The 24,329-nt window shown below is 34.6% G+C and overlaps 1 protein-coding gene across 1 annotated transcript in view; it reads right to left on the bottom strand.

The window, feature by feature from the left end:
- LOC131044268 (endo-1,3;1,4-beta-D-glucanase) overlaps window positions 1–24,329 on the bottom strand; it is a 118,364-nt gene that overhangs the window by 60,807 nt on the left and 33,228 nt on the right. The window contains exon 2 of the mRNA XM_057977561.2: window positions 10,112–10,133. Within this exon, the coding sequence (XP_057833544.1) occupies window positions 10,112–10,133 (22 nt within the window). The remainder of the gene's footprint in view (window positions 1–10,111; window positions 10,134–24,329) is intronic.

The following is a 24,329-nucleotide window of genomic DNA, read 5'->3' as shown; positions in this document are numbered from 1 at the left end:
GCCTTGCCGAGTCAGAGCCGAGTCCGAGTCTGGGAACTTTGGTTGAGGGTCAGGATAAAAAAGGGGAGGGTAACCCGGTGATAGGCAATATTGAGGTCGTGAATACCACAAGTCTACAAAAGGAGGATAAAGGGGATAAAAGTGGCAGTGGTGACAATGATACTGTTAAAGCCTTCTGTGAGACCATCGCTACCATGGTGAAGGATATCAACAGTTTGAAAACAGATACGCAGGCTATCGCAAGAGTTACGGTTGGTGATAAGCCCCTGGCTGAACATGTCAAAGAATTGGTTGCTGTTCTGCATAATGCGGAAGCTATTGAGTGTATGGTTGGAAAAATCATAGCTACGGAAAAAAAGGTCAATGAGATGAGAGATAGAAAGGAAATGGAAAATAAAATGAATGACTTCGGCAGCAAAATTGACAGGTTGGAACTCAACATCAAGAAGATTGCAGACCAAAATTGCCAAATCCTCAAATCGTCGGTGAACAACATGAACATCCTTATCAACAGGTTTGAGAACAATGTTGAGAAGGATGGTGATAAAGAGCAGCTGGACAAGAAGGGTCATGAAAGGAGGACCAGAGCTAACACAAAGATCAAGGGCGACATCAAAGGTCGTGAGCTGGAGGAACTGAAGACCTCAGCAAACAACATGAAACAAATGGTTGTTCATGCTGAGGAAATTATGAATAGTATTTAGGTCTTTGTTGGTGTCCTAGGTTCTATCTTTTTGTTGTCTCTGTGCTTTCCTTTCGGTGTCTATTCCGGGTTTTTAATGATATGTTATGTTAGTTGATCCCTTTCGGTGGGATCATTTTGTCTTTTTGAAGTGATCAAGCACTTTTTTCTAGCAGTTCTGTTCTCCTGGCTTGTACAAGGTTCGAGTACCTTTCAAATACCTGCTTTTACTTAATCAAAACAATGAGAGGGCAGCAAGAATTAGGGTAAGGATATTGAATGAGTCATGGTGGGAAAATGTGGAGTATCTCCTTCGCTTCACCAAGCCCATTATGGACTTGCTTCGCTACACTGCGTAGTGCCCCTCCCTAATCCATCCTTTGTGATGGAATGTGTTAGATATTTATGGGTTTGTTTGTGCTCTTGATATTTCTTGCATCCTGTTTTATTCTTTATATTGATATTCTCTTTGATATTGGTAGATTCATTATGATTACTTTGATGATGCCGATTCTATGTTTTGGAACAATTGTTGAAGTTAGGTTTATAAGTGGTACCCTTTCCATGTCTAGACAGTTATTATGTTCGGATGGACTAATGGTGACTTCTTGGTTTTATGTGGTTTTGATGATGCTACATTTTATGATGGATTATCTTTATGGGACTCTGTTATGATGTTAGAGTTAGATATATGCCATGTTAATATTCATATTATAATTTGGACAGAGGTGTATTCTGTAATGCATAACTTTTTTTGTAGGCATTTGAATTAACTTCTTTGTGTTGAAATGAAGATATCAATACCTAGGGAAAAGATATTTTTTACAATTCGTATTCTCTATTTTTTAAATTTACCATGTGTGAAACACAATCCTTAATGTTTGATGAAAAACCTATATTCATAAGAAATAAAACATAAATATATTAATGAAATTAAATATATTAAAAGTTATACTATTTGGCAAGCTTATAATAAGGACTTACATACTTCAAAAAGAAAAACTTTTAAATGAATTCATTTGAACCTTAAAAAGCTATTGTAAAAGTGGTTTTTTATTAGCATTTTGATAGGTACGAAGGAAACTACACTGCAGGTATGATTTAAGAGTAGAGAGGTTCTATCCAAGGGTTTTTGATCTAAGAGGCTTTGATCTAACTCTCTTAAATTAGTTACTTCAAATGGGACCTCTCAAGGCTTAAATCATTATATTTTCTAAAAAATGTATGATTTCAGTCAAAATCAGGATGTACCAAAAAGTGTAACCTTGTATTGTAGGATCACCCAACACGTCATCAGTAGTCTGTTTATGGATGTCGGCCAACAAACATGTAATAACACTCAGCAAGCAAAGTCAAAGTATTGCCACGCAAGGAAATGATGATTAAATTATAAATAAAGATTAATTAATGCAGCGATTAGTTAAGAAGGAAATGTGCGATCAACAAAGGATAAATAATCATTTGTAAATGGGTGCGATTTGCTAAGGATGATGAAAAGTTGCAAGCATTCGCCTTCATATCCCCTTGAAGCATATTAAAGAAACAACAATACCATTCCAATGATCATCGATCTGCTCGATTGAGCATTAGCCTTTTGGCATCAAACCAGGTTGCATATATTCAATAGAGAAATCAGGAACAACACCACTATCTTGCATATCTCTAAAGACCAAATCAGACACAACAATATAGCATCATTGCTATCATCGATAAGGAGGAGGTTTATAGCATATCTTATATCGATATATCAAGAAGAGCAGAGATCACTCCATAATTGCAGATTGGGTCAGTTTGCCATTGCATAATTTCCAAAGCTATATCAGAGACAACACAAATACTTCATCCAATCAGTTAGAGTCAAAATTTGCAAATTTTATAATACTTGAATTATCATATATTGATTGTATGTTTCAGAATTGATATATTTTTATAGCAGATCATAAATTGTCATTCTATTAAGTGATATTTCTTATCAGCATTATAAGATTCATAAGGATTTTGTGTTTTGATAAGGAAGAAATCTCTTACAATTGATTTTAAGTTAACTGTTCCCTTAATCCTTAGAATATACATAAGGGGCATTACAAGTGGTATCAAAGTTAATGAACCTGCTAGATTGTGGGTAAACATTTTAGATGAGAAGAAAATGAGGACAATTTAAAATTTGGTACAAACTCAAAGATAAAATAAATCAACTCATGGCAGAACAAGGAAACACTCAAGAGAGACTGGCTAAATTGTTGGACATGCTAACACAAGTAAACAATAATAACAACCGTAATGGCAAGAAAGGAGGCAATATAGGAAATGGAGATCAATACATCAACAATCGAAATCCAACTAGACATATGTCTACAACAAGTCCGAGGTCAATAATACCAACATCCCCATCTAAAGAAGAACATTGAGAATGTCATAAACCCACGATTGATCTACAAGATCAATTTTGACAAGATTAGATTAATAAAGGATTACAAAATGATATGCCTCTAAGCGACTACATAGATCTAAGCATGAAGTAATTGCCTAAAAGAGATAGAGCTCATCACCTTGACCCAAGGAGAAGAAGTGGAAAGCATGAACACTTAAATGAGCAAAGGATGAATGTTTGTGATTCAAACATTGCATCAAGAGTTTCACACATACACTCCTCACAACAAATGTCATTAGAAGCCTTGAAGGTTGTTGCACCTAAGGAAGAAAGTGTAAAGGGTTTGACAACTACCAACTATGAAGCATTAAAAAAGATGAATGCAATAAAAACTCATCAAACAGTACAAGAAGCAAGCATACAAAAGGAAGAAATAGTTTGCAATTGATTCTTCATGTTTCTCTTCTATCACAACTAAAGGAAGCACATGCATTCATAAGGATTGTGAGATTAGTCTTACACCATCTCAAGGATCATGCATTGAGGATGACATGGAAGTAATAGAATCTAAGGATCATAATTCAGACTTTGTGGGACTACTTAGCAATGAGGATGTCACCCAAGATTCCCTTTCACCTCTTGAAGAGCACATGGAAGTCCCTAACAAACCAATGATCGAGGATGAGAAGGATAACATTTCTAATAACACTGAATCAGAAGTTACATTGTGTGTCCAATCTAATCACCTTGAGGAAGATGAGCAAAGAAATGTGACATTGAAGGTTTTGAGAGATGAGATACCAAAGATAGTGAACAAGGATAAGTTTTGGCATGCTAATAATCCCTTGTTTAAAGTTGAAATGGATAAAACTTATGATAACCCACTTTCTGAATGGAATGAAGAAGCTATGTTTGATTCATATAAAATTAACGATGAACACAAAACTAGGAATCCTGGAATCAAGATGACCTATGAAAAGTATAGTAAAATTGCTCTTATAGTGTTAAGACTTGAGGCTTTGGGAAGACAAACTTCTAAAGAGCGTGTGCAGCATGGGAATATTCCACCCCTTTACAATTTTCAGAAGACTATTCATCAAGACTATGTTTTGCATAGATGGTGCTACCAAGTTTGGGATCTAGGAATCACGATTTTAAAATGCTTGTGAGCAAGCATCTCCAAGAAGGGGAGACTCTGATATCCCCATCTCTAACCTAATAATAATAAGCCTTGAAGCACCTTCAACTAGTTAGTTGTTAGAAAATAACAATTTCTACATAGTATTTAAGAAGTTCAAGTAGGTAGCTTTGCATATTACACCAATAAAGACTGAAGCAGGAAGACCTTATGGAGAAAAATTGTCTTATTAATAAGACTTCACAATTTTCCTATCTAGCATCAGGTAGCACACCAAAGGAAGCAATATTAAGATGGGTCAAGATGGATCAAGATCAAGTGACATGACCAAGGGTGACAGCTATCGATTATCTTCATCAACATAACACCAAATGATGATATAGACATTGAGCTCACATGATATCAAGCATGTCCATAAAGTGACATCCTTTATCATCCAGATAATATGAAGTATGATGCATAAGGAAGACATGATTGTCACATGGGAACTTATATCATAGCATATATCCATTGACTATTTATGAAGACAAATCCTTATTGATATTAACAAGCAAAAATCCTCATCTATTAAGTTCTATAAAACGATGTATCAAGTAACAACATCAAATATCATGTTACGTAATTCCAGATTCGATCGAGCAAGCATAGATCCTTATCAATGCTTCCAAAGAGTAATATATAAAATCGAGGATTCATATCGCTGATAAGAAGGATCAAATATTATATCGGTGCTTCCATCTTGTGGGTTTATCAACAAGCCCTTTATATCGAAGGTTGAGACCAACGCATGTCATTAGTAGTATGTCCATGGAAGTTGGTCAAGAAGCATAAAATAACACTCGACAAGCAAACTCAACGTATCGCCACTCAAGGAAATGATGACTAAATTATAAATAAAGCTTAACTAATGGAGCGATTAGTTAAGAAGGAAAGGTGTGATCAGCAAAGGCTAAATAATCATTTGTCAATGGGTGTGATTTGTTAAGGATGACAAAAAGTTGCAACCATTCGCCTTCACATTCCCTTGATGCATATTAAAGAAATAACAATACCATTCCAATGATCATCGAATTTTGTCTTTTATTTCTATTTATATCCATTATTGGATCTGCTCAATTGAGCATCAACCTTTTGGCATCAAACCAAGTTGCATATATTCAAGGGAGAAATCAAGAACAACACCAGTATCTTGCATATTTCTAAAAGACCAAATCAAACACAACAATTTTGCATCATTGCTATCATCAATAAGGAGGTTCATAGCATATCTTATATCGAAATATTAGGAAGCACAAAGATCACTCCATATTTGCCGATTGGATCAGTTTGCCATTGCATAATTTCCAAAGCTATATTAGAGACAGCACAAATACTTCATCCAATCAGTTAGAGTTACAATTTGCAGATTTTATAATACTTGAATTATCATATATTGATTGTATGTTTCAGAAGCGATATATATTTATAGCATATTATAAATTGTCATTCTATTAAGTGATATTTATTGTCAACATTATAAGATTCATAAGGATTTTGTGTTTTGATAAGGAAAAAGTCTCTTGCAATTGATTTTTTAGTTAATTGTTCCCTTATTTGCAATAACCCCCGATTAATAAATATACCCGGGAACTTAAATTATCAAAGACACATTGTTCATTGACAAATAAAATAATAAATCATTAATCATGAATTATTATTAAATATTAATAAATGATAGATAATAAAGTATTATTATTATAAATCAAGTAATAAATGTTATATATTAATTAATATGTGTAAAATAATAAATGATAAATAATAAAATCATTTTTATACAATCTAGTAAATAATGAATATTATATATTAATCATAAATTGCTTGATAAATAATAATCATTCTTATACATCAAGTGGATAATAAATAATAGATCATTAATCATAAAATATGGGTAAATAATAATTATTATTAAAAATCATGATTCTCTTAATTAAGCATACCCAATAATAAAATGAAAAAGATTAACTAATAAAATAGCAAAGACATTAAATGATCCAAATGTATGATTTAAGTAAATATGGCTTAATATAACAATTAAAAAATCCCAAACGTGACTTTCAAAAGTCACGACCAATAATGCAAACATATAAGCGTCGAGCAAACACGGACGAGGGGGAGAAGGAGGGAAGTGCGGGAAAGCGAGTTGGAGAAACCAGGGAATACCACCGGCGACGCAATCACGCACAGCTCAGAGTTTGCGTGTATCTTCGCACACAGGCAGACCAGTAACGTCGTCGTTGCTGCATGCAGGAGAAAGGAATGTGGAGAAGCGCACATAGCAGAGGAGGTCATCACCGTTAGCCAGGGGTATCGGGAGAAGAAACTCCATGTAAACCGCGCAGCCTGCATACAAGTGGACAAGCAAGGAGTGTGTGGTCACGCCTATGCCTTGCGTCTCCCATAAACTGCAGAAGAAGACACGCCGGGTGTAAACGCCAGAGTATAACAAGGGGTACGCAATCTCCAGAATCACTGTTACTCATACGTTCTTATAGTTGCATATAGCATTAAGCAGATATAATCATTCTAAGAATAATAAAGGATAATTTCAGGGGGGTAGTTTAGAATAAGGAATTATTACAGAAATAGTATACCATAGAGTACCGAGAGACCAAGGAGGATCTCGGCAGAGACATATAACGGGAATATCGAGTTCTCTTAAGAGAATTCAAAGAGGCTAAAGGGCATTCCTTGAATGTCATGGTTCCAATTCAGGGATCCAGAGAGAGATTCGTAATGAATCTCTTAGAGGCAATATTTATATTGTAGAGGTTAACCCTGTGCATATGTCAGAGATAGGGAAGCTTGGACAGGGGTGGGATCTCTGCCAAGTTTTGAGAGCATTAATGAGTTCACTCATTAATAGAGATCCCATAGAGACCTTAGGCGGATATTACCTGGATTGTCCTAACTGAGAAAGAGTTCTCAATAGAGGGTTGGGTCAATCAAGGAAAAATCAACCTAAGGAATGTTTCCATTTTTCGTAGTTAGCATTCAATCAATGAGCATTTAATTATTGAACATATAGAATAACATGTCTTTACTACTAGTATAAATAGCATATTTAAATACACATGTTTACTTATCTTTCATATTTGTTGGAGCACTAACGTTTGTTTGCAGGTCTTAAGCTTCGAATAGACAACTTCCCACTAGGGACATTACATTATTCCTTAGAATATACATAAGGGGACATCATAGAAGCCTATTTCAAGCTTTGGCTACTTTTTAGGATTCGTTCTAATATCATGGGGGACCAAAAAGAAAACCAATATTGCTCACTCTTCCAGAAAGTCATAATATTGCATCTTAGTTGGAACTATTTATGAGGCGATATAGTTATATCGCAATTTGATAGGCAATTGTTCCTAAGACATGTCCTATAACTTTGTTTTGCGATGATCAGAGTGTGTTGAAACTTGTTCACAATCCTATTTCCATGAGCAAACAAAATGCATTGAGGTCTAGTGCCATTATATCGATGAACATGTCCAACAATATAATATTTAACTCCACCTTTGTTCCCCTCAAGAGCAATATGCTAACATCTTTAACAAATATCTAAATGAAGTTTTGTGCTTTTCAAACTTTCTAGATTTGTTCTCTAGAACATATGATGTAATGAGTGGGGATTGTTGAAATATTATAATCATATAATATTACATCATAAATCTACTATAATACTAATAAATTATTGTAATATGTTAAAAATATTTCAAAAAGTATTAACATAAATAATAACAATCATAGAATCTTACAATTAGTTGGTTGTGTATCCCTAGCCTAGTTGGTTATTTACCAACCATTCTCATTAATATATTTTTGCCTCCACTCATAATAGATTGCTTATTCCTTCTCAATTTGAATAAAAAATGATGGTTTGATGGCAAGAACCTGATATGACTTGCACATTGTTCATATGTTGGATAAGGGACTCGATTGGAATTCAAAATTTAAATGAGGGAAATCCTTAAGTCTACACAAGTGAACTAGAAAAGGGAAGAAAGTGATAATAACAATATAGATGTCCAACAAGGCCTCCTATACAACATACTCATTTATCTAGAAAAGATGCGAAATACTATCTAAGGCTTTAGCTACAATATCCAATCCATAGACACTAATTTAAATTTTAGTGAAACTAACAACCACTCCAAGTAATCAAGGAAGACTATCTTATTATTTTCAATTCCATGAGCTACCATTCACCATCTTTAACTTCCTCTTGACTATTTTTTAGGAAATATCATATGCAAGTCTATTTACAACTTCATCTTGATTTGTTTATTTAACTAGCTATTTCAAAATTATCAAGATGGACTTAAATTCCACCATATGCTTTTTGCATTGGCCATAGGAAGGATACAAATCCATCTACTTGTGATAGCTCAATCTCCCTATGAATGCATAAGAATGCAAGGTATAGAATTGTTGAATAAATTAGTATTTTGGGATTTATTCTAAAAGCACACACACGAATGTTCTCCATGAATTTTTACCCTATCGAAGATAAATGCATGTCTTGACTAGTTCATTGAAAGTGCATGCTTGATAATAATTACACAATAATGCTAATTTCTTATAGAAAAAGAAGTGCCAAGGTTTGAAATAGTGGAACAAGTGCATTTCTCAAGCAGAAATCATCTAGGAAGAAGACAAAGTTTACTAACTGCTGATTTGAGCACAAGAAACCACAGAAAAAGAATGGGAATATAAAGGAAAGCATGAGGTGAGTCCTCTTCAAAAGCAATGTGTTTCATGTATGCTCTTTCAATCAAGAATAAAATCTCAATAGATCACTTGCCTTAATTACAAACATGAAGTAATATATATCACAGAGAGCATTCATCTATATGTACATCGATTCTCGTAAGATTGGTAGCCTTTTAAAATCTCGGATTAAGCTATTTTAGGATTGTTTGATCTTTTAGATCATTTCATTTATCGGTAACGTAGCTAAGATTGCCATGGTGTTATGGTAAATGCAAGCCTCTTGACAGTGATTTAATTTATCAATGAATTATTTTAGAAAGTTGATTAATACAAACGAGTTCATTGAGGTATTTGATGCCATACAAGATACATAAATTTCACTAAAATTGTTCGTTAAAAGTGCACACCAATTATGATTATACAATAATATTGTTTTCCAAGCCACCTATTCAAATATTGATATACAAAGAAATGCACCAAGGTTGCAATTGGTGCAAATAGTGGACTTGGAGGAAAGGTGTTTGATGACTTCTAACATTGGCAAAAGGGGCTACACGAAAAGCATGAATATATTAAGGAAAGGATGACATGCTTCCTCTCCAAAAGCAATATGCTTCATATATTATCTTGGCAATTGGTTGAATTATGAATAAAAATATCTTAATATATCATTTGAGTCCATATTTTAGGCATTAAGTGAAAGTCCAATAAAGAAAGATCATTGTGTGTAGTTTGATTCTCAATCTCATGATGTCAATGGCATTTTAAAATCTTGAGATAAACTATCTACGAATGTTTAATCTGTTAGACCATTTCCTTTATTAAAAGGTAAGCACTTAAGTTGCTGTGGTAATATGGTAAATGCAACCCTCTAGACAGTGATGTAGTCTATAATGAAGCTGTTTTAGAGAAGTGAATACAAAATAATAGTTCATTAGGCCTTGAATGAGACATCACTGTATTGTCTTGGAATGATAAACCTTAATGCAGTATCTAAACAAGCCATGTGTGCTTACATTTTTTTACACAACCTCTCAGGTCCCGAGGTCAAGCTAAGTCAAAGAGCAGAGATTTCACTAAGCTAGTCAAGCATAGAATCCCATTCTAGAGTCGGACAACTAAAAATTTCAGGCAAATGTAATTTCAAAGCTAGCAAGGGTCATGCTGTTACCTCAGATTTGGAGCCTCAAAACCTGTCGCAACAGAAAACAACAAAACACAAAGTATAATAGTCAATGTAGGTGTTTAATAAGAAATTGGATAGACATTTCTTTTTCAGTTCTCTATATTTTTCCTCAGTAAAAATATGTTTTAGTAGTACAATTATGCCACAAATTTCAAACAAGCCTTCCACTATTTAGTTTCAAGAAAAAGATGATACAAGTATGAAACAGACTGCAGTGATCAATTATTAGACCACTATTATAAATATGCAATATGGAGGTGTTAGTAGGTTTGTAATTACATTACGGTTAATTCAATATAAAAATCCATGGACATAATAATATTACAGTTCATTAAATATAAACTTCATGGACATCAAACAAGGTTCAAAACAAAAACCTACATTGTTAGACATTGAGGTATGGTCAAAAAAGAAGAAAATGCAAACTTCTTTATACTATTGTGTGTTTGAGTTGCAAAGAATTGAGGAAGACAAGAAGATAAATTGGATGATGACAATGTAATTAATTTGCATACTAACAGCATTCCAAAAGGAATGATTTCTCTATTGCATATATTTGATATAGATGTTCATGGAGCTAAGCCAGATTTAACTAAGTCCCATGGGCATCTATTTGACCTGCATAACCTTGGTGACCCTGGAGAACCAAAGAAAGTGCTGATTGGTAAGGCATGTCCTGTCAATGAAAGAGAGGAAATCATAATGTGTTAAAGGATTTCAAAGACATAAGTGGAGTTAAGAGGACCTTAAGGCTTTAGATACATAAACCATTCTCACATTATCTCTTATTAGCGTTTTAATTTGTCTTTTTCAAGACAACTCAAACTGGAACACTGCATGAGGAAATCCTTTCTTCATATTTGCAAAGGAAGCTAAAACAACAAACAAACTTGCTACGTATGCACACTATACAATTTATCCTTTGGGATTTTGCATTAAAACAAGTAACTTGAAATCAAACTTGAGCTATCATTTTTATTTCAGAAGTTTACGTTGTGGATGAAGTCTCTAGCACTTACCATGCCAATGGCCACTCTTGTGGCAATGAATGCAATAGTCACTTGCTCTTATCCCTTGGGTGAAGTTCTGAATAAAATGTCCAGCAATTAGCATGCCAATGCCCAATCTTGTGGCAATGTATGCAATAGTTATTTCACTTCTCGAACCTCCTCTTCTTGCCTATTTATCCTTGGAGAATGGTAGGTAGAAATTACTAAGTATGCACCCTTAGGAACGATGAGACCAAATACTCATTAAAACCTGGTGCAAAAACAATGTGTTCGGATGTGTATATAGTCATAGTTATAAGACTCACCCAAACTCAATAATCCCAAGGTGAACTAGTGGAAATAAGGCCCAGAGACTCAAGAACTGGGGACTCAACGAATCTAGTCAAACCCATCAAGTCTGGCAAACTCATGCAGTCTCATATGCAAAACTCAACCATGACAATCAATAAAGTGGAAAATGAGAAAAAAATTGAAAGAAATCAAAACACTAAAACCTAAAACATGTAAAATGGTCTTTAACAAATTCAAAAGTCAACTAACCAAATCTAAGAAGAGTATGAGTCTTGTAGCTATGGTACATATACATATCCAATATACATATCAAAAAAGGTCAACCTAGCACATATCTAACAAGGCCAAATCCAAATAAGGCATTTCACCTAAAATTCATTAGAACATCCTTAGACAGGTTTACAAACTCCAACATTGCCCCTTTAGCTTGACTAGGGAGCTAGATCACGACTCTTGTTGAACATCCCTTGTTAAAGGAGACTCACTTGAACATGACACAATCTATTAGAAACTTTTCAAATTCTTGCTAAAATATTTGCCTACTTAATTTGAACAAAAACATTCATCAATCAAATTGGTTCTTAATGTCTCCTTTGAGTTCCTTAAACTTGGGGAAAAGACTTCATCCTTTTGCTTGATGCAAAAATCTCATAGAATTCAAGAAAAACCATCAAAGAAAGTGACATAGTATTCTGTAATGTCCCCATTTTTGGTCTAGGCATTCAAAGAGAATAATTTGATTAATTAAATTAAGTTGTCTAAATTAATGTTTTCAAGCAACTTGTATTTGATTAATTATATTTATAAGTTGAATATTTTATTTTAATAAAATGACTTACTTGGGGCCAAAAATAAAATAAAATAAAAAATTATAAAGTCACTTTATGAACAAAAAAGAAATTATTATTTTAAAAGTGATTTAATAATTAAATTTTTGTACAGTTCCAATAGATCTTTAAAAGGAGGATTGTACAAACTCATTTCATCTTCTAGATTGTTCATTTTGGAGAAGCCTTGTGTGGGAGTCTGAGCTATTATTCAACCATTCTACCTAGGACGAAAATCCTAAGGCGAACAATGGTTTTGTGGATGAAAACCCACTTAATCAATCCTTGGCAAATTCATACAGGGTTCACAGAGTGCTGATTGAGACAAGGATTTTTTACCATTGTCGGCTTCAAAATTCTAGGTACAATTTTATGAATATTTGTAGGCAAATAATAAATTTATCATTTTGATATATAAGAGGTGAAAGATTCAAGAATTACAAAAATAAATTGGTTCAAAGATCAAATGTTAATTCATGCTAATATCCTATCCCAGGTACACGATCTAAAAAAGTTGTACTACAACTAATTATCATTGGAAGGGTGAAATTTGTGTTAGAAGGCTCAAAGCCTTTGGAAAATTCTACACAGCTTTCAAGGAGTCAAAAGAGTCACCAAAATCTCCAAATAAAGGGATTGAAGTTTTCTTTAGCCTATTGTACTTCATTTGTATGAGGCCACCCTAGTTGAGAGAAAAAGTTTTGCAACCTTTCCCACTAATAATTTGCAACTCTCCTTAATGAGTAATTCATCAAATAGTTTGCATAAGTCTAAAAGTGTGAATATTGTTTGTAGTTTGTATGGACTCATGAAAGTTTAGTTTCATTTTGGCAATGGATTGCTATTATGCTTTCAACACACAAAATTTGCCACAAAAATCCACAGCAAATCTCCCCTCTTTAAACTCCAAGTTTTGCATGGTCAACTACAAAAGTAGTAGATCTAAGAATCTATCTAGCCTTTTGTCAATCCACAAAAGTGTATGACCCTAACGACAAGGCTCGAAAAGTGCAAACTTTTTACAAATTTTGCGCCTCATTGAAACCAAAAGCCCACCTATTGTTGATCTCATATTGGATGACACAAATTAGCCACATTAGTAGGCCTACCATCTCATAGACCCACTACTAGAGTACATCTGACATAGCATTCCTCCAATTTGCACACATGAGCAGAAAACTGTAATGTCCCTACTAGTTAGAGATCACTGTCCTGCAAAACAGATTGTTAGAATACAACAAATATATATATAACTAATCTAACTTGCAATTTAACATTAAAAGGCTTAATTAACACTAATCACAATTCTTATCTAATAAAAAGGATACGAATGCCATACGGAGATATGTCCTTAGGCAGCTGTGAAGCTCGCCTTCTTGGAACCCATCTTGGTTCCAAGCCATACAGGAAATCGAAGGTGAATTCGATTCCTGTCTTGGATGTAATTTCTTACACCCAAACCATCCAGGAAATCGAAGGTGAATTCGATTCCTGTCTTGGATGTAACTTCTTACACCCAAGGCATCCAGGAAATCGAGGGTTAATTTGATTCCTGTCTTGGGTGTAATTTCTTACACCCAAGCCATCCAAGGAAGACCATATGTCAATTCCTTGCCTTGGATGATGTATCTCATCATCCAAGTCCATTAGAGGGGACCGGCCAGATCCGTCTCTTCTTGGATGAACTTAGTCAACCAAGCCATATATATGCATATAGATATTCAGTATATACTGCCTACCAGGGATTATCATAATCTCTCCATTAGGCTAAGGGAATTTCCTCCCTAAAGCCTCCATCATATAATCACACTTTTGCATTACATTTTACAATTCATTATCATTTTCCATTCCATTCCTAACTTAACATGTATTCCATAACATATATTCAGAAAACTATTCATTAACATGTTTTCAGGAATATTCATCAACATATATTCGAAAATATCCATTATCATATATTCACAGTTATTCATTAACATATATTCCGAACTATTCATTAATATGTATTCATTAACATATATTTACACATATTTATCAACATATGTTTACACATTCATTAATATATTCACACATATTTATTAACATATTTACACGTATTCATTAACATATAAAAACCATTCATTAACATATATATTAAAATATTCATTACTTATATATGTGTGTGTGGCACACATGTCCACACACATATATACACTCTGTGACATTACCTACCATACTAAACAATTAATCTTGTTTTGATTCATTTATACATCATTTACGTATTTATTAATTACTAGTTATATGAATTATTACTAATCTCTAAAAGTATTGTATTAATAGTAATTATGATATTAATATTTATTATTATCAATATCCATATTTACAATACTTATATTACTCCTTATTCTGATTTGAATATATATATATATAAATTATTATATAAATTATTAACACCACCACTGCCTAAAAACATTAGTTATTATAATTCTGGCTGTAAGAGCAGACAGACCTGACATGTGTCAGATCTGGTCTGCCACAATAAGGAAATTAAATGACTGTCATACGTATTGCAGTCTACATAAATATTATTATTAAATTCTGCATAATATCATATATCAAGCATACGTATTAAGCACCTCTTTCCCCCATAAATATTATTATTAAATTCTGCATAATATCATATATCAAGCATACGTATTAAGCACCTCTTTCCCCCTTTCTTTCCTCATACTCCACCCACTTAAATATATATATCGCATCTTTTGTGAAGGATCATGACTTTTCAAAAAGTCGTATTTGCCTTTTTTTATTGGTTTGACAAATCATGTTTGTATGCCCACGATTCATAGTCTGTAATTAATTATTAAATTAATATTTTAATCTGCCAGTAGAAATTCTTATTAATGACCACGATTCACGATAGTCTTTGGTCCAACCCTGCTGATGGGATTACGTGGAACTATGTCATCGTATGTGATTCTATTTTCTCTATTTCTTTTGAAGATATTGACCTTGGTCTTTCTTCCGTACTATCATTCCTCGATTAATGTTCTTCAATTGGTTTATTTATTCTTTACGGTGTATCTTCCATCCTCCTTGATAATACAAGGCTCCATGTCTCAGCAATGCTACATATTAGTATCGTAATAATTGGTTGACTATTAAATTGATATAGATAGCCTTTGGAAGGATGCATATAAGAGAATGATTGTGATATCTTATTTGCCTATTTGGTCAATATTAAACTTGTACGTCTATTCTCATGGATTGGCTATAAACATGTATTGTTGTCCATATTTACTTGTGTCTTCCTATCTATAATCTTTATTAACCACAGAGTCATCTTTAATTAGACTATCGTAATTGTTTCGTTCTTCATATGTCTTTGTATGAGTTCCTTGATGCCTTACATTATATATAAAGGAGTTTTCCTTTAGTTGTTCGGCTCTAGAGTTCTAGCATCTAGATAGGGACGTCGCACTTGTTTGTGGTTAAGAATAAATTATGATTATAATTTATAATATATAAATTATGTTTATAATATAATATTAATTTATTTTTATTTGAATATTTCCGAAATATTATTAGTAATAAATATTAATAGATATTAATTAAATAATACATTCAATAAATAAATAAAATTCAAATAGTAATTTGTTGTTATTATTATATTAATTAATAATAATAATTACTTCATTTAGGATATATATATAATGATCAAGGAGGGGACATCACAAAAACTCATAAAGGAACCCTAGGTCTATAGCCTCCATATTTCCACTCTATTCTTTCCCACCATCTATGTGTGTGAGATTTATTCTCTTCTAAACAAATGTCATTTTCTGCCACCCATTGAAGATCTCAATGGCTTGACAAGTGAAGTCAACAAGAGTCTCACCTCACAAGAATTATCACCTAGTATGGCCCTCGATTCAATTATTTAAAGGCCATCATTTCCTCGATTTTTTAGGTGCATCACAGCAGTTAACAAATAACCTCCAACTCATTGATTTTCCTTACTAGCGAAGGTGGAAGGTGCTTGACCATCCCTATCAAGTACCTCAATGCTCCTCTAGGCATCTCCATCTAATCATCAAACAGATGCTTCTCGCAATTCAACATTTCTCTCTCTCTCTTGTTTCATATGTTGCATTTCTTCTACAGTCTAGATCATTGTAGGTAGCGTGATCCTAAGGCCTCACTTTCTTGTATATATAGGGGTTAAAACGCTCCTATAAATATCTTTTAGTTTGTTAAGTGATACACAATCTCTACTTTGTGTTGCTTAACACCTCACCTCAAAGAGATCCTCAAACTCAAACTTTTGTGTTTGCTATGCCTACTCATGGTGCACAAATGGAAACATTCCATTCACTCAAGTGATTCACGCCTAGAGATTGTTTCAACCCATATGATAATGTAAAGGCAGTTCTGGGAAAGATATATGGACACCAGTGGCAGTTAGAAGACTATTGGATGAACGTTCAAAATGATGTGGAAGTGAAGAAGAAGATGTATTCTAGGCTATCTCTCGATTTCATCAAGAAATGCAAGTTATTTCATGATGCCAATCAAGTTTGTCACAACCCTCCTTTATCACCTTTGGATTTAAAATACAAACTCTATTATGTTTCTTTTGGATAAACTATTGAATGAATATTATAAAGGGATAAAAAATAAATAAAACACACACACACATGGAAAATATACTTTTTTTTCTTAATTGTTTATTTAATTTTCCTCACCCAAATTATGGCACATGTTGTAGGAAGAATAAGAAGCTTCTAGAGGCTTCTCCACCACCTTGCATGTAACTCCTCCCACTAAGTCTAATCAATTTGCATGAAGGCCAAATTGGGAGAGAATCTCTTTTTTTTTAAATTAAAAATTTAAGTAGTGGAATTTGGGGATTTTTCTTATAAAAGATATACAAGTTTTCAAAAAAGGGAGTTGGTTATTCCATAAAGAAATTCTTCAAGTAAATTTTTCTTTTGTAGTCATATTTCATTTTTGGAGAATAGCTAAGATTTTTGCTTTGGAGGACTTCTTTCAAGTTGAAGGATCAAGGGAGATTCATAGGGGATTCTACACCATTTTCAAGCATCCAGGTTCTTTCAATTTAGCTTTTCATGCATCTTATCCTTGCTGCAAATTAGATTAGATTAATTTGTTTAAGAAATTAGATCCATTAGTTTCAAATTTTTGATAAGAAGTAGATTAATTGGTTTAAGAAATTAGATCCATTAGTTTCAAATTTTTGATAAGAATTAGATTCATTTGTTTCAAATTCTTGATAAGAATTAGATCTCCATTAGTTTCAAATTTTTTATAAGAATTAGATTCATTTGTTTAAGAAGTTAGATCCATATATTTCAAATTCTTGATAGGAATTAGATCAAATTGTTAAAATTTCTTATTAAGATTTAGATCGATTCTTGCTGAAGAACTAGATTAGAACCATCTTTATTTCCTTTCTCTAGATTCATCTCTCTGGTTATCGATTAGAAATCTGAAACTCATCCTTTAAAGAGATTTCGCTGTGATTATTTCCTCTGTGATTTTCTCATTTTCTGGTTATCTAAATTCTCTGTAAAAAAAAAAATTTAATATTTCTTATCTGTGAATAAATCTCTCTGTGTGTATGGATAAATTAATCTCCCTTCTCTGTGAATAAATCTCCCTGTGTAGAGAACAAAAGGAATAAATAATCCTTCTCTGGTTATTTCTCTATTGTATTTTCGTCCCTGGAACTTAATTTGTATTCTTTCTAACATTAATATTCTTTTTTTTCCACATACCTGTTATCTACTCTTCTCTATGTAATTTTAATAATCTGGAAAATGCAATCCTCTTGCATATAAAAATGCACATATATATATATATATATAAAACATAAAATTTATTTCAAACTTCAAAATTTACTAAACATTGCAATGCGCGGCATCCAAAAATTATTTCGGACGGCTGGTAAATGGCACGCAAGGCAACCGTTATTGTAACCGCAGGGGGAATGGAGGGGCCCGCGGTGTCCCCTCAACCCTGCGGGCCTGCGCATGCAGGACCGCAGGGGTGATGGGACCCGTGGTCCCCACGCCACGCCCTATTAACTTTTTCAAAAAAAAATCGCCCATTTAGTTATAGTTAGTTTTATTTATTAAGCAATTTGAAGTTTTTAATTTGGGTTAAAGATCTAAGTTAATTACTATTAATTACTTAGTTTAAAATTAAGTTTTGTTAATAATGACATTTAGGAAATATTGATTTTTCCCTTAGTGTAAATTTTAAGATATTGAATTTCGACTTAGGAAAAATTTGGGGATTAATGTGTAGCAAGTTCATAATTAATTTATCCTTAGTAAATTTTATAATTGTAGATTATATTCTCTTAATAGGAGTTATTCAATTCATTCAAAGACCCATTGGAGCATTTAACTGGCCTTTAGCGATTAATTTACATTAATATGATTGAATCAAATGCTTAAATTTAATCGCTATTTCTGGATTTGCTAAATCATACAAGATGCACTATTCTTATAGCATGCAAATTACTCATGGATTAATTACATTTATTGACGGTTCATAGCATGCAAATTACTTATGGATTAATTACATTTAAAAGCGTCTTTCATGCAAGTACACATGTAATTACTATTATGCAAGTTTCATGATGGTCATTATTATGCAATTTATACTCCAAGTAGTTATTTCAATTAATTAAATTTTACGCTTTCATTTCATGATTATTTTCAAGCATGATGTTTCATAGTTAGAAAACTAAATAAAGGAAGTTGGAAAACCAAAACCAAGTAGCGTTCGGTATATACAGTGCCTCTGGGTCACGCTTACGGGTAATGCCGTCGTGTTGAACTACTGCACTTAACGCCTAATAAAGCTACATCAACGACGTCTGTGGCATCGTCCCTATAAATCGTCGGGGAGTAATAAGGGACACTTGGAAGTTAAAATCCAAGGGGCGGGTAATCCCCCTTGGATCGATAATCTAATAAGATAACTTTTAAATGATTTTCACATCCGTTGAGATAAACCATAGTAAACCCCTTTTAGGGATGGTTAAGTTAAATGATTTTATGAAATTGATTCCTTTGGAGAGATATTGGTGATTTGCAATTTGGTCAAGGGTGACGCTCATGATAAGAATTAGGATCTAGTTATTTTAGGCCACAAGCAATAGGCCATCTTGAGCCTTCGCTTAAGCGCTACCATCGTGGGTAGCAACCGCAAAGAAACTGTCTGGGACATTGACCCTATAAAAGGTTGCATACCCACAAATCAATTTACATCAAACCATAGAATAGAAAATAGAACTACATACTTTACGCCTTGATCCCATGCCGAAGCGGGTATGTAGGCAGTCTTGGGACGGAGTTGTCCCTCGTACTCAAGCGTTCGTGGGTGGGGTCTAGGCTTGGTTGAGTAAGAATCCTATTTGAAAGATAAGATAATTAAATTGGAAAAGAAATTCAATGCATACTCGGAAGGAATCCCGTATGGATTCGCTTGACTTCCCGAGGCTTTAAGCCAAATTCTGAGGCAGAAATCAAGCTTGTATTATTTAATTACTCCTAAGGACGGCGATCTCGGTGCACTTCTGTTAGAAGAGTGTAGTACTTAGTGAGTGGCTCAGAACCCGAATGGTCCCGATGAGTCTAAGTCTCTGGCCAGAGCATCTCCTATCCCGTTTGGATAGATGCCTACCCCGTATGGGTAGATGCCTATCCCATTTGGATAGATGCCTACCCCGTATGGGTAGATGCCTATCCCGTATTGGATAGATGGAACCTTATGTCCCGTATGAACAATTGCCTAACCCGTATGGTTAGATGCTCATCCCGGATGGATGAATGCCTAATCCTAATGGATGGATGCCCAAAGTATGCAATTGAATAAAACATAATGATTGAATTAAACACAAAAAAAAAAAGAATACTCAATTTTTGTTGAATCAATTATGGTGGGTTATTACAAAGTTCAAGATAGTGGCAAATATCTCCAAGCAGCCTACGCCAAAGAAGACAGAGATTAAAATCAAGTGGGTCGATATAGAGGTTGATGACTTGAAAGAATTGATGAAGCCAGTTTTAAAATACACCCGCATATGGATAGACATACAGAACCAGAAGTTGAAAGAATAGAATATAGCACTGACATTCCACTCAGAAGAAAGAGTGGATGAAGAAAATGAAGCAAGCGCAAGTGGGAGTGCTCCTCAACCATCTCACTCAAGATGATCTAAGAGAAAGGAAGATCGTGGAGAAAAGGAGCCCTCAAGGAAGAAGCATAAATCAAATACAAGTCATCCTTCCTCCAAGCCTGAAGAAGAACCAAACCTGGATGAAAGGCACAATGAACAAAGGATAGATAGAGAGTTGAGTCAAGGAGCTAATGAATCAGCAAAATCTACAGTTCACAGCGATAAAGGCAAGGAGAAATCGTCTCAAGGACAAGAAGATCTCACCCATCTCATTCAAGAAATCGAAGGAGGCGAAGAAGAGGCTAATGATGAGACTACCTCACCACCTAGAGATCAACAAATGCATGAAGAAGCACAAATTCAAGAAGGAAGATCTTCTATTCCGGAATGGCTAAAAGAAAGACTAGCTCAAGAAGTGATAGTAGTTGAGGAAGAGCAAACATATGATATAGCAAATCTTCTAAGACAAACTCAAGAGGTCACCGAGAAGAGGAAAGCTACGAAAATGTCCAAGCTGATTAGAGATGATTCGGGATCAAAGAAGTTGCAAATAGCCACACCAAGGGTTGAGAAGTATGAAGGAGAGATCACAGCAAATGAGTATGATATGGAGACTATTGATTTGGGTCCACTCACCTCCAAGCAAGCTATAGGTGATGCAACTGATTCATTGAAGGCAATTAATGATATGTTGAGAGCCAAAATAGAAAAGAATAGAAAATTAGAAAAGGAGATAAGTGCATGGAGAAATTATGTCCAGCAATTTCAGCAACCATTGAGACATCAAAGCCCAGCACCTACACCGCCACCCTTGCTTCCAACGGAGTCAGTTGATCACATGGAGAAGATGAGGAATTCGGCACAGTTGATGGACACATGGATAGAGGATTCATATACTAGAGTTACCAAGTTCACGAAGGGCATAATGAAAACACTCGATACAATCATAAGGGTCCTTGTGAGAACTCATGTCCTCATAGAAGCCTTTGAAGCATTTGCTCATGCTAGAGATGTCATCATTCCAGTGCTTCAAGTAATAAGGAAAACATCCCGAGAAGTTTTGTCAAGAGAGAAGATAGCAAGAGAGGGATCTACACCTAGCTTTCTACAATGGAACAGTCTACTTCGAACAAAGAGAAACATTTTTGAGGAGATTGGAAATGGATGTAGTCAAGTTCAAGATGATATGCATCGAATTCATGATAAGATAGTGGAAGTAGCACAGATTTTTTTAGAGAGAAAGATTGATCCAAGAATGATCATAGAAGCTAGAGAGTTGAAAGAAAGAATAAGAGTCATCTTCCATGGGACTGGTGGAATGATCACCAGGGAACAATTGAATGATATGCTTGAGTTCGTGGTTTTAGCAAGCAAAACTCAAGAACTCAAACTTGAATGGGATAATGCCATCGTCAAAGCTTTCGAATAGGTCATGCACATGGAGGAACAGCTGAAGTCTCTGCTTGAGATCCTGATGACAAAGATAGATGGTATAGTGACCAGATTCATTGAATATGCCAGAAGGGAACGTGAGAAAGGAAACAAGATTCTAGAAGGCAGTTTGTTATGATCCTGCTCGGCAGTTCAGTTTCTCATTGGACGATGCTTCCTCGATTTTCGTATCGACACATGCTATTTTCTCATTGGTTGTTTCCATGATGATGTCTATCTAGATAGGGTTTCATTTGTGTCAAACCCTAATTAGGGTTTAGGTGACCTGAAATTTTTTAAAACTAAGATGTGATTGCCTTGGTGAATCAAAATGAAATGTTTTTGAGGAAAGCTGGGTGAGGACCTCCCCATGTTGAAGGAGAGAAACAATGAAAGATGCACATGCCTTACAATGAAAGATGTGCATGCCTTACACCTCTAAATACCCAATCACCTTACTCATCCACCAAAAGGTCCAACCTTCTTGGCATGCTCAAATCCCTGATCATTCCTTAGGCATGTTCCTCATCTCTCAAAATCCACGACCATATCTTCAAGACATTCCTTGCTCCCTAAAATCCCTGGCTTAGCAGGTGCACTATGAATGAAAATGATGCTATCTTAATGCCCCAACAAGGATGAATTTGCCTTAATGAATTGACCTGCCACATTCCTTACCCTTTCTAATTCACAGCACTTTCCTTGCTCCCTAAGATCTCTGACCATTCCTTGACAACATTCGTCACGCCTTAAAAGCTCGGCACATTCCTCATCATCCTAAATTCCTGACCACATGCCTGACCTCCCAAAAAGCCCGGCCATCATGAAGAGGACTTCCCTGGCAAATCAGAGATCAGACCTAAAACATAAGGAAAGTCAGTCCTGAAGTATCTCACAAACCCTCTCAAACCTGTAAACAATCAGAAACACAAATCAGATCAGACCTTTAGGCATTACCAAATCAGAGATAAGATCGGGAATCAGAAAATCATTTCACTCCATTAAGAAGGCATATCCGATTAGAAAGCTAGGAAAATGTGTGAAAGTTGTTGTGTTTGATGCTATCTTGTTTGTTGTTGCAGGTGATCAAGAGAAGGAGCTGGCTGTGAGCACATCAAGGTATGATGCAAGAAGCAAGCACGTGGAATGATGGAGAGAAAACATTACAACAAGGAGGGATCAAGACATTCAAGGCTCAAGGAATCAAACACATAGAGCTTATCAATGCAACGGAAGGATCAGCATTAAGAATGACAAGCTCTGCAGCACTTCAAGCAAGGAACTTCATGACATGAGAGGAGACAAGAAACGCTCCAATAGGGTAAGCATGGAGATCAACATCAAGGAAGGAACTAATGACTCTCTTGAATTTCCTTTGGAAATACAAGAATACTTGTCACGATAAGCAATCATGACTAAGATAGAAAATTCAAAATAGAGAGCAATATTAGCAAGAAAAAGTTCTAGACATCATAGGGAAGGAGTTTCCACACACGAGAAAGAGAATGCAAATGCAATCAAGGCAAAAGTTAGTTCCAAAATAGTTAATCAAAGCTAGAAGATGAGGCAATTTGGGAATATCTCCTACCTTTAACTCATTTATCATTGAGCTTGGAAATGTTGAGCATCAAGTGATATGCCTCAATCACCTCCAACTTGTGATGAGTTACAAGAAGATCTAGCTGAGGTGGTGCCTAGTCATCTCCAGCCCAATCACATCATTCCAAGTCAAGGCGTCCAAGTTCAATGCACTTGACTCATCCAACAAGGAAGATAACTACCACATGCGGAGGCACAAAGTTCGATGTACCTAACCTCATCATGCATCAGTCAGCATTCAAAGAAGGACATGTCCTATAAATTATAATTTTATCATTGGTCAAGCATTAAATGCTATGTAATGGGTGTAAAAAACCCTAATTAGGGCTTCTATCTTTCAATCTTGGCCATTGATGTGGATTTGATCCTGGCCATTCAATTGTATTGAGAGCACTATCTAAGACTTGCTCTCCTCATTTGTAAAGGTTAATAGTTAGTAGAGAATAGTAAGTAGCAAGCAGTTAGCAGTTAGGAGTAGAGTAGGAGAAGGCAAAAATTGTTGCCAAGCTTGTAAATAAACATCCTTTCATTGAATTTATGGTGGAATGTGTTGTTTCTTCTACATATTGCATGGTTTCTCGTTGTATCATGATGTTAGATGATGTTGATTAGATGGATGGAAGCTATTGTGGATGATTATTGGTGAAATTTGCATGTTCATACTATTTGTATTTTGCTGATTGTTAAATACTTTGCATGGTCAAATGAACTCTTTATACAAACTCAACTTCAATTGCTACTTACCCACTGATATGCATGCTCTTGATGGTGTCTTTGTTGTTGGTGGTGATTTGAACATCATAAGATTACCTTAGACGATCGCACTAGCTTTGTGAAGTTGTTCTTTGCATGGC

Source organism: Cryptomeria japonica, chromosome 6 (assembly GCF_030272615.1).
Source record: "Cryptomeria japonica chromosome 6, Sugi_1.0, whole genome shotgun sequence".
Classification (NCBI taxonomy): domain Eukaryota; kingdom Viridiplantae; phylum Streptophyta; class Pinopsida; order Cupressales; family Cupressaceae; genus Cryptomeria; species Cryptomeria japonica.
The sequence above is the reverse complement of the archived record's forward strand: the minus strand, read 5'-3'. Positions and strand labels throughout refer to the sequence as shown.